The sequence below is a fragment of the Cryptomeria japonica genome, chromosome 1, assembly GCF_030272615.1.
Source record: "Cryptomeria japonica chromosome 1, Sugi_1.0, whole genome shotgun sequence".
NCBI lineage: Eukaryota > Viridiplantae > Streptophyta > Pinopsida > Cupressales > Cupressaceae > Cryptomeria > Cryptomeria japonica.
In genome coordinates, this window is record NC_081405.1 from 69066196 (window position 1) to 69084029 (window position 17834).

At 34.5% G+C, this 17834-nt stretch overlaps 1 protein-coding gene across 5 annotated transcripts in view; it reads right to left on the reverse strand.

The window, feature by feature from the left end:
* The window catches only part of LOC131040349 (uncharacterized), a 50445-nt gene extending 33745 nt beyond the window's left edge, over positions 1-16700 (reverse strand). Inside the window, exons 1-4 of one of the 5 annotated variants that reach the window (XM_057973253.2) lie at positions 15966-16494; positions 12871-12922; positions 12561-12612; positions 2246-2588 (exon numbers count right to left, since the gene is read on the reverse strand). Coding sequence is in view for 1 of the 5 variants with exons in the window: in XM_057973250.1 (XP_057829233.1) it covers positions 6396-6740; positions 12561-12612; positions 12871-12922; positions 15966-16059 (543 nt within the window). In the remaining 4 variants the exon portion in view is untranslated. The other 4 variants (XM_057973254.2, XM_057973250.1, XM_057973251.1 and 1 more) reach the window with 4 other exon arrangements.
* Positions 16701-17834: the final 1134 nt, after the last annotated feature.

Genomic DNA, 17834 nt, shown 5'->3' on the forward strand with positions numbered 1-17834 from the left:
GTGGGGGTATACTCCATTGTGGTTTGTGGTTCCCCTTGCAATGAAAAAATAAATCAGAAGCTTAAAAAAAAACGGTAGAACTATTCATTCCAGTCCTGCTCCTCATCAGAGCCCTTTGGCTAGATTTGGTTTCAAACTGCCTTGACTGTTGGTTTGGTTTCTTTTGGTTCATTGGATCTACGCGTTGGCTTTCACTTTCTTCCTACTAAATGACAAAAAATAATGCACCCTTTTTTCAGATGCTATTATATACTTTACTGAAATAATCTCCATAGACTACCCAATCAATATTGATTAAATCTGTCACCTAACAGAGCACTAGACTCATCTGTTATGTCTTTTTATCAACATAGATCTAAAAGTTTAGTTATAACATAGATGTAGAGGAAAAGATATAAAACAGATGTAAAGGCTGAGTTATCAACAAAAACAAAGCCGAACACATTAATCTGGCAGCAAAGAATCTGAAAGAAAGCAGCACAGTGTGGATGAAGTGCCAGTATTCTTCATCTTGAAACTCCACAATTTATAAACAATTCATTCCTAATTTCAAGCCAGCCAACTTCGTTAATTACGTTGTTCATTTGTCTCAAGATCTGAGACATCCATCTTGTCAGATTCTCGTCATTCTCGTTCCAAGGAATAAATGCAAACCTCTAATAACATCATAAATTAGGAAAATGATACTTCTGAATGAAGAGATTTTCAATCGTTAAATCCAATCCCTCAAATTGGGATTATACCATAAAATTTACTTCAGTTCTGAAATCTAGTGTTGGAAAAGCAATTTGTATTTTTCAATCTGTGGACTTTTCCATGATACAAATTGTCTGTTTTCATGAAGAACTATAGCACCAATTGTAAAAAGAAAAAATAAAGCAGGAAATGTGAATGCTTTGAAGCATTTTCTGAAAAGCGCTCTTCTGTTGAAAACATCTTTCAATAAATGCCAATCTGATGCGTAGTTGTAGATGCACAACCTCCTATGGGTATAGTTTGTTCTCTATTCATCTTTAGAGAACAAAGGTATTGGAAATATTCACCAAGGTATTATTCCCCATTCAATACATTGTATTTCACCACTTCTTTGTGCCATTTCCCAAGAGAGCATGCAAATCAACTCCTGAGATGTTTGAGATCCCAGCCCCAAACGTCTGAGTGACATTTGCTTTGACAATGGGCTTTGCAAACAAATGTTCACAAACTGATTTAGAAAAGTACATATACAAACCAAGAAGAAATCCTTAGCATAATTTGATATTGGGAAAGTTGCAAGCAAATATAGTAATGCCAGATTGGAATCCAATTTCTGTCATAACTGGGGCCAACTAGCCAAGATTTTAATAGTCAGGAATCACTAGCTTACATTCTAATTGTCTTTTTGCTGTTCCATGCATTATTTTTTTTGAAGTTGAGAATCATAGACCAATAATTTCAACCTTTGATAAAGCATTGTAAATATACTTCAATGCATAGTTGGAAAGCCCACACTGACTTGCCACAATTCAACGTGACTCACAAGTCCGAATTTGCAATGCATAAGCCTCCAAGACTGTAATGTCCCCTTCCTATTCTGCCTTAAATTTTTCAGTTTTAACCCATCGGCATTTCGTCAAACAGTTTGTACGCAAAGTCTGAATTTGTTTTCTGAGTTCTGATTGGGGGTTTGAGGGTTTATGTTTTGATGCAAATGTTGATAGGAGCATACAAGTGAAAGAGCAATATTGCATAAACATGTACAACAACTTATTTCAATGAGAGACCATTTGATTACTTCTAATCAGATCTGGGTACATTCGTTTCCGGGTCTGATATAAACGTTTTCAGACTGAAATAGCAAGAGAAAAGTACATCACATGCACACAACTGTAACTGCATATTTAATCCTTAAATACAATTGCATATAATAATTCATAGGGCGTGTAATGAGAGTTCCTGACCTCTTAAAGCAGCCAGTACACAGGTAATGTGTTAACTTATTATTCATTTCCTATGGTAATTATGTCAAACACTTGGTGTACAATCCAATGAGTCTCAGTTTGCTAATATATATAAATTATACAGCTTGAATATCAAGAGAAGGCAAACCCAGATCAGAAATTAAAACAATAATAGCTGCTTCCAACATCCAAGTTTACTCCTCCCACTAAAGCTGATTGAATACGTGAAATCCCCATCATAAATGGCCTATACAGGGACATAAAGTGGCACAAATTAACAGCGATAAGGATTAAAATTTTTGAACCTGGTAAGCTCGTCTATCTCCTCTTGGCTGTTCGATATCAGTCTTCTCTCTTGGAAAAACCCTTGCTCACAGAATACTTGATACCTAAGTAATGCATAATCTCATTCCATGCCGTGGTAGCTGAATGATGATGCCACATTCGCCATTCACTCTGCTGTCAATGCCAAGCTGTGATGACTAAACTCATCTCGTAGCTTTTTTAACTACTTCACAATGGTTGTATATGCCCACGCACAGATACGAATACTCGGCAATGTAACCTGCGTTGAGCCTTCTCTCTTCCACGATTCCTTCACTGAAGTCTCTTCAACGCAGCACCTTTGTGTTCCCAAGGGGTGTCGTCCTAGGGTTAGGAGAAATACGCAGGTCACGCTTCAGGAGTAATCTCGGTAAAAAGAAAATAATGTGAATGAAGAAAGCCTTCCAAAAACCCCCGATATCATCTTATATTTGGCCTTTACTTTCATCGAACCAAATCAAGTAATAATAACATTTTGTACTAATATGTTCTAAGAGTCCCGATGCCTAAAATAATTTTCTTGTAAAACTCCTATATGCTCCTCAAATATTTGCCACTTTTCAAAACCATCAACATTCTCATTTTGTAATATTTTGGATGGACTCATCTTCTTGTAAGGGGTAATTGATTTCATCAGGTTTGTTTGAGAATTCACTTGTTAAAGATAGCTTGATAATTAGCATGACATATCCTATACAAAGGGACATGAATAACTGGCACAACAAAGGGACATGAATACTTAATCTTCACCACTAATGTCATGAAATTAGAGTATTATGCAACTATTTCAATGTCAAAATCTATTTGTATGAAAGCTCTTTATTTGGAGCACCTGAATTCTTCAAAAAGATGTAAACATTAACACAATAGTTTTTCAGATCAGCACTCAAATGTAATTTATGTAGATTGGTATTTTCTAGTTAAGCAGTCTTGTACAAGACAGTTATATTAGTTGCCTTGCAGCTGAAAGAAATCTCATAGATCTTGATCTTCAATTCAACTTATCAATGAAATTTATATGATGCTTAACCTAGTGCAAATCCAAAATTCCATAATATATTTCTTCAAATCGCCTATAAAATCCTTCCAATTTGCTATAGAATGCTCTAATGTTGTGTTGTGTGTTCAACATGGCCTAATAGGGCTCATAAAGGATAAACTCCACATTTCTATGTGTTTTTCCACCTTTTCTTTTCGCATTTGCGGCATATTTGTGGCACAAGTTAAACTTTTGAACTTGGTGAAAACTCAACAAGTACTTACCAGAAAACTCACCAAACTCTATCAAAAACTTGGCACAAAAATCAAGGAGTTAAACTCACAAAAACTCAGCCCTAAAAAATCTTGGTGAGTGCAAACTATGTTAGCAATGCAATAGATAGATCAACACAAGTCAATTTGGATAACAGAAATCAGAATATATAAAGCTAGCAATAAAATTTTGCAAGGTGATGCTTCTGGTCAAGACACCCTCTTAGTAAATAAGTTAGGAGTTAGATATTAATTTCAATAAACACCTCTGTAAACCAAAGTTTGTTGGTTAGGTAAATAGTTAATAGCTTAACACCTATTGTAATGTTTGTTTGCGACTCATGTAAAATGTTTGAAGACTATTTAATAATAACTTTTCTGCACAAGTTCAATAGCAATTTACTTTAAATTACATGTACTTTCTTCTTATGTATCTGAATTCAAGTTTAGTTTAGTAAAGGAATAAAGCATTCAGAGCTTGATCTTTGAATTTATTTAAATCGCAGAAGAAATAAGCCAACTACAGGTTGTTTTTGATTGAATTTTTTAATTTTAATTTTAATCACATTGTTATTAATAATAGTTTGAGGCAGTGATCACTTTATCTCAATTTGATCCCAACTAATAGGAGGGTACCTTAATTGCATTTACAAGTTGTCAATTAAATGTCATTCCTATTTTTTTTAATTCTATTTTTCTTTTTCTGGATTTTTCCTCATCATTTCCTTACACTACTCTCAAACTTCTATAATTAACATTTTAATTTTCTTTATTCTACAGGTTCATAAAAGAGAAGTTGAAAACAATCAAAAGCGGGTTCAACTACTAGACAGCTTGAAATACTATTCACATACCTATAATTTTTGATCTTATTTTTGTTTTTTAAATAATTAGTTAACTGTCTTTTACAACAAACATTCGATATTATCCTTTCTTTTTGAAAATGCAAATTTTGTGCACTCTTCAGATACATTCAGAACAAACATTGTATTAGACAAACATATTTTCCAAACTATCACTTTATGCTAGTTTTGAAAACCCGTTCTTAGAGCACTACAACCACTTATCATTTTTACAACGAATTTCACTTGTAAACTGTTTTTGAAATTATATTATATCATGAAAAGAAAAAAATTATCATGTTTATGTGTCGTGTACTTGAAATGTATATTTGTTCACTGGACATTTTTTATGTTTGGCTGATCAAAATGTTTAAAAAGGATTTGAGAATGGAAGATAGAGAATGGAGAGTAAAGACTTTGCAGGAGAGAGTGGAAAATAAAGGCAATAATGTGCATTTTGTGGTTCAATTAAGTCTTTGATATAGGGATATTGGAGTTCAATGAAACTTACAATACACAATCACTGATTTATAAAATGTAATATTAATTACTTAGGGGTAGCGTACAGGTATTTTGTGCATGTTCTGAATGTGTTCAGTTTATTATTTATTAGAATTTTATAGCTGACAGCACCCAGAGGTGCTAGAGATGGTCAAAACTAAGAATTGCGTGTGTCAAATTCAAATATAGTGAACATTTCGCCAAATCTTAAATCATTAAGTGAACATTATACAGTGGAGAAAAGTGAAACAATAAATTGCACAGTAAACATTTGAAATATTAAAAGAATAGAGTATACATGCATAATCTGTAACATAAATTATATAGTATTAAAACAAGCTATGGATTTGACATCGTAAAGGTTTTTGTATTTATATATTATAATTTGGAAAATAGTTGAAAGTGGATACTGGGTACAAAAATGATAACTAGTTGTAGTTTGCTATGAACGAGTCTTGAAAAGTACTATTAAATGGCAATTTGAAAAGTATCATAGGCAATGTTGTGCCTGTTCTAGATACAGGTAAAGATTGGACAAGATTTATACTTACAAAAAGCAAGCATGGCGTCAAATGTTTGTAGCAATCATTTGGGAACTGTTGATGAAGCTTCAAGGTTCCTGTTATGTAGGATCTCTACTCGTGGATAAGCTCTTTGTGGTATGATGTGATTTTGCTGGAATCACAAGGGGACTTACACTTGACGACCTAAACGTCTGATTTGCTTTGAATATTGCTGGAACACAGGATTTCACTAGCCTAGATTTTGAAAAAAGAAAAAAGGATGAGGGCGAGGAAAGGATCTAATTCTGACACTAAGAATGTAAGAGCAATGAATGACCTTTGATGAAATTCTAACTAAGTCTTGTTTTGACATCCCAGGACCATCTCCACAAGGTTAGTGCGATCTTTGGAGGAAAGCTTTATGATGTTCAAATCATCACTACAGGCATAGACACCATCAGGCTAATGCATGTCAATGAAGAAGCGACAATTGAAGTTAAGCTCAAGCTGAATGATTCCAGTTGACTACACAAGGCAAGTCTGCAATCAACAAACTGCTAGTAGTATGGATATACAAATTTCACCATCAATCAAACACATTTCTTCCACTCATCTAATAACATGAAATCAAATCTGAGAAATATAGAGACCATGCAAATTGTTGAATCGACCCATAGATTTCACCATTTCTTCAATGAAGTTTTACAAGCCTTTTACAACAACATCTTGGCAACAATCTTTGCCTTCTCTTTCTATTCTACTCTAATTGCTATTCTATCAATTGACTATTCACTATTTCTAACTATTCACCTCCTATCAACTATTGACTAACTATTCTATGACTATTGACTAACTAGTCCCTGACTATTGACTAACTATTAGCCTTTACAAATGAAGAGCTAGGGCTTATATAGTGCCCTCAATACAATTCAATGGCTCAGATCAACTTGAGATCAATGACCGAGATTTTACAATGAAAACCCTAATTAGGGTTTGTTACAACAAACTTAATTCTGACCAATAAAATAATTGCATTATTTGGACACATGTCTTCTCTGGAATATTCGACCAATGGATAGTCGGGGTAGGTACATCGAAGTTAGTGCCATCTCTTGATGAATCGGGTACATTGAATCTGGACACGCTGAGGTGGACCAATCCGAATGGAGGAGTGATGATTGGGATGCCACCTTGTCAAACACTTGGTTGATGCCAATTTGGTAATGCCTTCCTTGAAATGCTGGACTGGAAGATAGATAGAGAAGGTCGTCCTTAATGATGTTGGACTGGGGGAGATCGTCCTTGTCCTGACTTGATCTTCTTTGATGAGGGTCTGCCAAGTAGTTGATCCTCCGGCTTTGGGGGTCATCATTTGATGCCTACACAAAAGATTAAAGTTAGTCTTTGAGTATAATATTTTATAGCATAGGATCTAAGACCTTTCAAGGGAGCATATTAGACTTTAATTTGAAATTGACAAAATAAATTCAAAAGTTCTAAATTTTCAAATTAATTATGAATAGAAATTAGATTTTAAAAGACTGCTATGAAATCAAAACAAGTCTTGAATAAGAACTTCAAAAAGGATTCTTCATACCTTCTCCTTTGAAAGCCTAACTATGAACCTTGAAAAATGAAGAAAGAAGATCAGATTTTGCTGGATAAGGATTGAATTGTGGTCTTCCTTTGGATGAATTACGCCTCAATTAGCCTTCAAAAAGCTTCGCCTTCCACTAGTTTCTCAAAATCTGGAAATTCGCCTTCAAACACCTTCCAAAATCTGGAAATTATCCTCCAACTTGCTCAATTTCGCACCTCCAAATATGCTCTTCAAGTTCGCATGAGAGATAATGAAAGAATGATTTGAATATGCTACAATACACCTCCCTTATATAGGGCGCTCACCTTGATTTCCCTCAAGGCCGACTTGGCAAATAGGGAATAAAATAAAATAAAACTCCTCTCAAAAGATGGCCGACTTGTTTGTAGCATAGTTTTAAAACTCGCGGACTCGCCACGGACTCGCGAGTCCATGGGAGCCACGAGTCGACTCGCCAAGACTCGCTCAAAAGATGGCCGACTTGTTTGTAGCATAGTTTTAAAACTCACGGACTCGCCACGGACTCGCGAGTCCATGGGAGCCACGAGTCGACTCGCCAAGGACTCGCGAGGCGAGTCCTGGCGAGTCCATCTGAAAGACTCGCGAGTCTTTTGCAAGGACTCGCGAGTCTTTCAAATGGACTCGTGCGACCCAGAAAAAATGTCATGCAAGCTTTAAAATTGAGTTTAACATGTGAAAAAATTTGGTCTCTCCGTCAGGATTCATATATGGAATATAACATTTAAGTATAAGAAAGAAGAAACTTATACTTTAAGTTATACTCCATATATATACTGTCAGGATGTTTGAGAGTGGTTTCGGACCTCCAGGAGTTATAATGCAAAATCTAGTTTTTGGAGGATTCTTCAATTTTCCAGACTTAGTCACATTTCAGGATCAGGAAGACATTCTAGACTTAGCCAAATTTCAGGGCATTTGAAGATCAGGATGACATTCCAAACTTTAAGTTATATTCCATATATACTGTCAGGATGTTTGAGAGTGGTTTCGGACCTCCAGGAGTTATAATGCAAAATCTAGTTTTTGGAGGATTCTTCAATTTTCCAGACTTAGTCAAATTTCAGGATCCTTTGGCGATGCCCCTTGACCCCAACTTGGGGGCGTTGCCCCCAAACCCCCGTCAAAAAATATAGGGGGAAATTGCGCCGATGGAAGTAGGGAAAATTTAACCTCCGAGTCTGATTAGGTTCCATATAAAAGCATAATTAGCATTGAAGAAATCTTGGTATTATACATTTTAGAGTTGGAAGTTTGAAACTATGAGTATGTGACATGTGTAATGTTTCAATTATGGCTCTTATGTTCTCTAAATGCATTAATTTCTTTATGTTTTTTTGTAAAACTACGGTTTTTTTTTTTTGCCGAGTCCTTGCCGAGTCTTTCACGAGTCTTTCACGAGTCCGAGTCCGAGTCCAAATTTTTGGTTTTCCGAGTCCGTGGCGAGTCCGAGTTTTTCAACTATGGTTTGTAGAGGCACAATAATGATTTTTGAGCGCTCAAGCATAATTTTTTAATTTTTAAATTAATTCCAAAGCTCAAAGGTAGATTTTTTAAATTATTTCAAGGCCTAGAATTTAATTAATTAAATTGCAAATGCCTTAATTCATGCGAACTTGATTTAGACTCCCCAAATGTCTTGAATTTGGCTAATTTAGTGAAAATTGAGGAATATCAAGGTTTGATCAAGGCTTAATGAAGGCTCTTTGCTTCTTAGGCACTTAAATATCCAAAGTGATGAAGGCCTAAATTATTTCAAGACTTGTTTGAATTCTCATCTAGGCTAGTTTGCTTCATGAATCAAAATCTTCACAACCTAGGTTTGCCATCACAATTTTGCATTTTGCCTTCAACTTAGCCTAAACAAGGTGAATAATAGGTGTTTTCAAGAATTTCACCCTGGACCCTCTGGAAGGGTCAGGAGTGAATTTCCCTCTTGGCTTCAACATTTGCATTCTTAGCATTCCAATTCCACTTCAAGGCAATTCAAATGTCTTCTCACACCCATGTCTAAGCTTGGTCTAGTCCAATCTTTGGAAGAAAAGATAGGTTTTAGGATTTCCACCCTAGACCCTCTGGAAGGGTCAGGAGCGAAAATCATGTTCTAGTCTTGATTGCTTCTTCTTGACAATTTCAATTATCTTCAAAATGCAAAACACTCTTCCTCACACCCATCCAAGCCATAAAAACTAAAAATTTGCTTTGACCTTGCAAGGAAATAGGTGCTTTTAGGAATTTCGCTCTGGACCCTTTGGAAGGGTCAGGAGCAAAATTCACCATCTTGACCAAAATCCTTCATTTTTCACCTTGAAACCTCTTTGCCAAGTGGGATTTCATCTTTCATTGTGCTAGGAATAGAATTTCATGTCCAAGAAAGGCTCAAAAATGTGTTTATAAGGAATTTCGCTCTGGACCCTTTGGAAGGGTCAAGAGCGAAATTGCCTTTCCTGGCCAGAATCCTTCATTTTCATGACTTCTAAACATGCCTAAGGGTTTGAATATGCTCATTCTTCCTTTCATGATGCCTTAGACTCCTCAATTTGACCAAACAAGGCAAGAAATATCCCTCATAGAGATTTTCGCTCTGGACCCTTTGGAAGGGTCAGGAGCGAAAATTAGGTTTTAAGCAAAATCCTTCATCCTTCAAAGTTGAAACTTCTTTAGGAGGCAAAAACAAGCGATTCTTCTTCCCTTCATGTCAAAAACTTGACCTTCTTCATTGCAAAATAAGAGCCTTTTGGGAATTTCGCCCAGGACCCTTTGGAAGGGTCAGGAGCGAAAATTCTTTCTTGGCCAAAATCTTGTTCTTCAAAATCAATCAAACTCCCTCTCAAGGCAAAACATACCCATTCATCTCCCATCAAGCCAACGCCTAGCCAAAATAAGGAGGAAAACAAGAGTTATAAAGATTTTCGCTCTGGACCCTTTGGAAGGGTCAGGAACCAAAATTCTTTCTTGGCCAAGATCCTGACTTCATTTTCACATTTCTTCATTCAAACAAGCGTTTTTTACCTTCATTCAAGCCTGGGAATGCATTAGCTCTAGGTTTTGGTCAAAGTAGAATGTCCTATGGAAAATTTCGCTCTGGACCCTTTGGAAGGGTCAGGAGCGAAATTCGCTTTGGACCCTTTGAAAGGGTTAGGAGCGAAATTTGACTTTTTGAACTCTCCGTCAGGATCATTTTATGAAATATAACATTTAAGTATAAGTGACATACTTTAAGTTATATTCCATATATACTTTCACGATGTTTGAGAGTGGTTTTGGACCTCCAGGAGTTATATTGCAAAATCTATTTTTTGGAGGATTCTTCGGTTTTCCAGACTTAGTCAAATTTCAGGATCAGGACATTCCAGACTTAGCCAAATTTCAGGGCATTTGAAGATCGGGATGACATTCCAGACTTTATCACTCACCAGCTTGACCTAGCTCGGACCTCCAAGAACGATACTCACTCACCAAGCAAGACACAATTAACAACAAGAGCAAAACCAGGCCCTAAGGAAGATTCTCAAGGAAACCCTAATTTTGGGACCCTGCGGACTCACCCTGGCTCAAGCAAAGCCTGTAATCCAACGATCCCCTCGACGGCACTCATCCTGCAAAGGCTAACAGACAAAACCCTAAAAGACCTAGAAAACAAACCCTAGAAAGCAAAAAAAGTAGGGGTCACCATTTGCAATGGGGCGATGTGTGAATACGTCACAACAGGAACCTGTAAAATTAACAAAATAAAGATATTAATTATTAAAGTTGGAGAGCAAGTGAAATGTGCAAATGTACATGAACAATGCTGATATCACATATGCATTGTAGATATTTTTTTATTTATTTTTAATATGCATTGTAGACATTATTCCTATGTCAAGTTACATTACATTATTTTATCAAACCCTTCCGATTGAAAATACCATAAAGCAAAACAATAAGAATCATTAAGCATATACAGAAATAATCCTCTAAAAATATAAAATTTATATTATTCCTTCCAACAGAACTTCAATCTGATGTGTACATTGTCGAAAAGGGATTCAAGAAGCTTATTGAAGATTAATCCTCTCGCTTTCCCTTCTAATTATCATGACAATAAGGAGTTGGATGGAGCTGTTCAAACTAAATTGAAGGAACAAAAATGACGTTGCAGTTCTGTTCTTCAGCATGAAATGTCTATTTTATGGTTAGCAAGATGAACAAAATAACAGTATTAATCTATGTAAGTATTTTCTGCCATGTCAACACAAGTCATATAAGAAAATTTAGCTCTTCTGATTATGGAACCATGTACCAGCTTTGAAAATTGAAATCAGCATCGTATTAATAGTTGAAGCATCAAAAAGAAAGTTAATAAACTGTTTTATAAGTCTGTAAAGTAAAAATTTTGAGTCTTGTTATGCACCTATCTCTTTGATTAGAATCATCGTGGACAATCATGTTGTAAATGCTATGAGCTGTAGTACAAGAGAGAATTTCAGAAAATCACATTTTAAGACACATAAAACAATAGCTTGCAGAAATATATGTACATTTGCATACGTCATGGCGGTGTAAAAAGTATCAAGCAGTAGTTTCTGTATTGCTATACCCATGGTAGAACTAAATTCTTTGAGACATGGCAATGAGAAATATAAAATATCGTAATAACATTGTTATAAGATGAGTAGAAAAAAACCGATTCAATTGAGCAATTCATTAGAAACTGATAAAATAACTCAGTTTGGTATATAAAGAAATTAGGATGATAGGAGTACAAGATATATGGATGTGTTTGGGAAAGTTAGCATTACCTTGAGGAGTAGTGCGTAGTGAATGAAGATCTTGTTGGAAATGGCAAACTTATTTTATACACTCTGCAATTTGCAATTGTATGTGCTTATCCTTGAAAAGATAGGCTCATAATGTCCAGCAGCTGGATTTGTGTCATGGAAAAGAATTGATATTGAAATACAAATATCTTTTTTTGCGTTTCAAGGACCAAATGCATATGGGCATATTTAACCAACATGCTAACCAGTGGACACAAAATGTGTCACCCCAAAGTCCAATTTCACCATTGGCATTGATTTCTGTTGCCGAAAGCCTCATGCTACATAGATATGTATTTTTGTCATGTATATTATGCAAATCATATAGTATTGTTGGATGTAATTCATGTTTAAAAGACTTCAAAGCTACAGGACAACCTTCGTGAAGACAATGTAAGAAATGGTCCACAAGACCATTACGTAGTTCATTAGGTGTATATCTACAATGAAGCAAGACATGTATTGTGTCGAATAAGCAGTCACCAACTTTGTAGTTTAATGAATCAATTCAAAAATAATGTACCTTGTCTAAAGCCTCATCAATTGATATCATATTTTGTTGGTCATGTGATTTGTATGTTTCTACTATAATTGGGTTATCTGACGCATTTTGTTTGTTTGGACTAGTGTTTGCAAGCATTTTACTAAACTAGTTAACCAATCTAAGAAACTTTGTATTTGTAGTAGTGCCAACTTAGAAATATGGAATGTACACAAAGAGGAAAGCAATTATGTTTGAAGAAATAAACAAGGAACAACTTTAAGAATTCATTACTCACCTTGAGCAGTAAGTGTGTGGAAACTAGAACGTTGCCCTGCGCAAAAGATAGCCTGCAAAACAAAAGCACAATTATATTGTCAATCCATCTGGAAATATTTGTTTTTACTTAAAAATCAGAATTTCAAATCTTCCCCAAAATGATCCATATATAGTAGCGGAAATATAGCTCTTTTGAATAGGTTGAATGTGACAATCGCAATCAAAGGAGATGAAGATGAGCAAGAAAGCCCACAGATGGATGCACAAAGAACAAAGCAGTTATGTTTGAAGAACTAAACAAGGAACAACTTTAAGAATTCATTACTCACCTTGAGCAATAAGTGTGTGGAAACTTGAACGTTGCCCTGTGCAAAAGATAGCCTGCAAAACAGAAGCACAATTACATTGTCAATTCATCTTAAAATATTTGTTTTTGCTTAAAAATCAGAATTTCAAATCTTCCCAGTTAACACAACAAATTTCTAAAATCCTTTTCAACAGCACCCTCAAAAATTAAGTAAAATAAAAAACAAACCTATAAAATTCAAAACAACTTAAATTCTATACAAGATGTTATTTTATTCATTTTCATGTGAACATGAAATGCTAATAAAACTTATAAAACAGTAAAACACTAAATAGATAGAAGTATATGCATAAATTTAGTTATTTAAAACACCCTTTCAAGATATAAAATATAAAAGATTAAATTAAAGAACTAGCTCTCATATTTGATTATTTTCTTGAAAAAAAAATAATATTTTCATTTTTAATTAATTATCTTATATTTATATTATACAATTACAACTCAAATCAACATTATAATTTTTTTAACTAAATAAATGCTTAAAAACACAATCATAATTCAATAATATTGAAGTAAAACTATTGAAAGTTGAATCAAAATAATGTGACTTATTTATCATCCCAAATGTGTTTGTTAAAATTATTAAGTATTCTGTTACTTGAAATTTATAAAATTATCTAGCATGTCCCTTTTTGCCTTTGTCAAATGATTTAGATGCAAGGTTAGAATTTTATTCTACCAACCAAAGAATCAAGATGGGAAGAAAGGAAGACACTTATGATTTTGAGATCTTATTTGGAAGGAAATTGAAAAGGTTATAACTTGAATGTTCTTTTTTTATAAGAAATGCAGCTAACAGGAATACAGAGGAACTAGGATATGATAACCTAGGGAGATTGCAGACATGCAAGCATATATAAAACATCATATTATTCAAAATGATCCATATATAGCAGCAAATGATGGATGAAGAGTAAGAGAGGATACCCCACCAATTTGGCAGCTAGGGAAAGTGGTTCTTCTCAATATTACCTGTTTGAGTTTGATTAGGGATCAAGAATGATTTTGAAGCATATATTTTCTGTTCTACAAGCAAACAAATGCATGGTTAGTGCATTTCATGAACTCAAATGTTTGCTTCTGTAATCCTTCTTTTGGAAGTTTTTTTTTCATAATGGTACTATTTAAGCTCAGTATTAGAGCATTCACTCGTTTCTAAAAATATAGTCCATAATGAGCGAAATTCTGAACTTGACGATGGTTTGAATGATTGTTGCTTCTGTGATGTTAGGTCACCATTAAATTATGCAAAAATATAATGAATTACTGTTATATTAGACCTGAATCATCCAAATTTATGAAACATTTATCTCAAATGATTTCAAAAACTTGTTTCCATGATGAATGAAAATTTCCTAATTGACAAATATTGATCTAGTATTCATATCACACATATAATTTGACTCAAAAACAAAAAAAACGTTGCAGTCAAATTTCCACCAAAGCTTTGAATGCATAGAAATCCATCTCTGTCACGTGCGCAACTACTAAGATGAAGGCCCTGTAAGCTGCTACCAATGTACATGAAGAAAGTGTTGAATAGGAGTGATAAATTAATCGATGAAGTAATCAGCATGGACAAATGGGTAATCTATGATCATGGATTAAGAGACTTAAGTTTTGCATCTATGGAAATTGTAATGAAACATTTGACTATTAAGTCATCCTTTTCTCTCTGTTGTCTCAGTTATTGTTAAAATACTTATAACCTCAAATGCAAGCTAGGATCTCAACAAAAGAAAAATAATCATTACAAGCACAATACTGGAATTTCAATACAATACAAAAATCTAATCATGATAACTTTTCCAAAAAAATAAGTGTTAAGATTTATTTGAATTCTTTTCAGAAGTTCATAATTTTGATAAATATATAATTGAAAACATCAAAACAATTGTATTCATACCACTTTCTTTATCAGGTTCTTACCTGATATAGGCTTGTCTAAAATAATTAATAAGTGTTACTCCCAAATTTTTCAATGAAGAATAACATAAGTGATATTTATAAAAAAGATTTAAAGTTTTACAATGCAATACTTTTTCTGGGATGTGAAATTATCAGAAAAGGAAAATAGTGATAAATTATACTGAACTCATCCGTCAGAAGAAATGTTTTGCTAAGAAGACAAAAAAACTATCTTTAAAATGAAAACACAGATTCCCCTAACCATTCTATAAACTTCAGTAAATGTGTCATTCAGAGATGCCATATCCATCAATATGGACCCCTAATTGAACTATAAATGATGCGTGAGTGCAGAAGCAAGATATTGGAAATAATATTCGCAGCTTCTGACATTGTGAGCAAACCACGACAAGGCCAATCAGGCCCCAGAAGAGATTCTGGAGAGAAATTAAGTGTAGCCTTCTGAATGCTAACTGTTTGACAAAATGCCTAAAAGAAATGTGGTCTTATGGAATGCCATGATCGCACGATACGCACATAATGCATTCCTTGAAAACTCTTTAGAAAATTTCAAGAAAATGCAATCGGCAGGTGTAAAGCCAAATTGCACAACCTTTGCCAACATCCTCCCTGCCTCAGGGCACAGTGAACTGTTTGATAGAATGCCGCCAAGAAATATTACTCATAAACTGCGATGATTGTAGTATATGCACAGAATAGATTTATTTTAAATAATCTGGAAAGGCATTCAGAAAATGACAAATGAATCATGTAAACTCAAAGACACTTTAAAGGGATAAAAATGAACATCTGGACCTGTGAAGTTCTTGTCAATAAAAGAGTCTTATTTTCTTATAGTAATCTGCTTAGCCAATGTATAGAATACAATAAAGAGTAATTAAAATCCTAAATTCCATACAGGCATTCTCCTTGGGCATTTTATAAATTGAAAAACATAGCCAGCTAATAAAAATAAACCACCATTGCATATTGAATTTAATACACCTTCACCCTAAAAATTCAGATACTGTAATGTACTCGATGACTAATTTGGCCAGGAGTTTGCTGCGTAACCAGAGAAAGAGCCACCCGATTTCTGTTCTGACCAAGGGTTTTCATAGTATTGAAGAAGAGGTCTTCTTATCCTACCTACGCAACTGGGAAGAGGACGTGTGCTAGGTGTTGTTAATATCCACTTGACAGAGGAGGAGAACCTTAGTCTCATGAAGTCCGCCCGGTCCATTCTGGATGTTCAACAACGACTTTCTATTTCACAGATTCTATGTTCCTACGCCTTTTTGCTTTGTTATTACATGGTTTTTTAAGACCCTGCATACATTCAGGATTTTCCAATGCTATTATATAGTTAGCCCTTAAACTTTATTCTTGGCAGAATAGCTGCGGAAGATTCGACAGTAGCCCTTTTTGTCAGATATTTTGGCTGTGACCCCTCTTTAATTTTGAGTTTCCCGCTTATCCACGCCGCCATGGAACTATTGCAAACTAGGATTAGTCTGCCCTCACAGGTTTGTTTGTCAGCAAACGGATGCAAGGTACAATGGACAAAATTGTGGTCAAAACAAACAAACTCAAGCAACACTGCGAATTTGGATCATCAGAAAATAGAGAGAAAAATTGCAGATAACATTTCATCTTAAGACCATGAAATTTTCTAGAAACTCGCCTGGATAAATCAATTCGTTTCCCTCTCTACAATGTTGTTTCCAGAGTGCCTGATTACAGGAATGCTTTCAACCAAATCTTCTTTAGAGCAACAAATACTAAATGCAAGGTAATGTTTTTTTAACCCTAAAAAATTAATGAGATCTATGCACAACATTTAATATTAATGAAATTGTACCCACCACTTGCCGTGAAGGGCAAGCATCTTATAATAAAAATATTTCCATGTTAAAATCGTTGCTCCCTATTAAGTATAAGTCAGGCTTCATTAACTTCTTTATAATTGCATAAATTAATTATATTGCCTTCCTAAGGAAGCCGCTCAAGTCACATAATACTTTAACCTTTGCAAATGGGAAATAATATCAATAAAGTGACCCTTTTAATTTTTAAATTGATATTAAAGTCACTTTTTCTACCTTGTTAAATAATTAAATTAAGTCATCATTAATATTTATTAATTTTCGACAACTGTAATTTAATTATTTCATTAATTTCAAAGGTCGACAAAAAGGGGGACATTACAAAGACTCACACCTCTTGTCAGTTTTGTATACTCAACGCAACTTCATTGAGTTTCGTAAAAAATGCACCTAAGTTTCTCAATTGGACTAGAAATTTTTTAAGTCAAACTCAGTTGCATGAAAAACATAAAGCTACACACCCAGATAGTGAAATGATTCACCTTTTTTTACTAATTGGGTCTCCCAAATGTACAAAACAAGCTAAGAATAGTGATTGGAAAGCATATTTGAAGATAGAATTGAGTTTAGAGTACATTTGACAAAGGTATGTAATTGCTAGAGGAAGCCATAAAAAATGGACAGCTTGTAATTGATGATCAAAGGAAAGTATGGCAAAGAACAAGCTAGAATATTTTATGAGATGGATAGGCAGATTACAAGAAAATGATGATTCTCTTTAACTTTTTAATAGCTTCAAGCAGCACATTGGTATTCACATGAAATCAAAGATGTTGGAGGGGTGATCCAAGAGGTTGGATAGAAAATGTCCAAATAGTCACAAACAAGGGAACATCATATTTTGCAGCGGGGAAACTTATTGTAAATATAGCATCCCACTATTTGTTGGAGTCCTTTTGTTGCACATTTGCTTGGATTTGACACTTGAAGACATTGGAAAGATTAAATGGGTCAAAAATATAATTTAAAATGCTAGAAAAATTACTAAATTTATCTACCACCATACCTAGGACATCTGTTTGATGGGAGAACAGTTGAATGGCAAGGAGCTTGTGCAATTGGAGTGACTCAATCTACCAACTTCTTCACTTTGCATGTAATGTCCCCTTCCTAAGCACTGACAGCTTGGTGA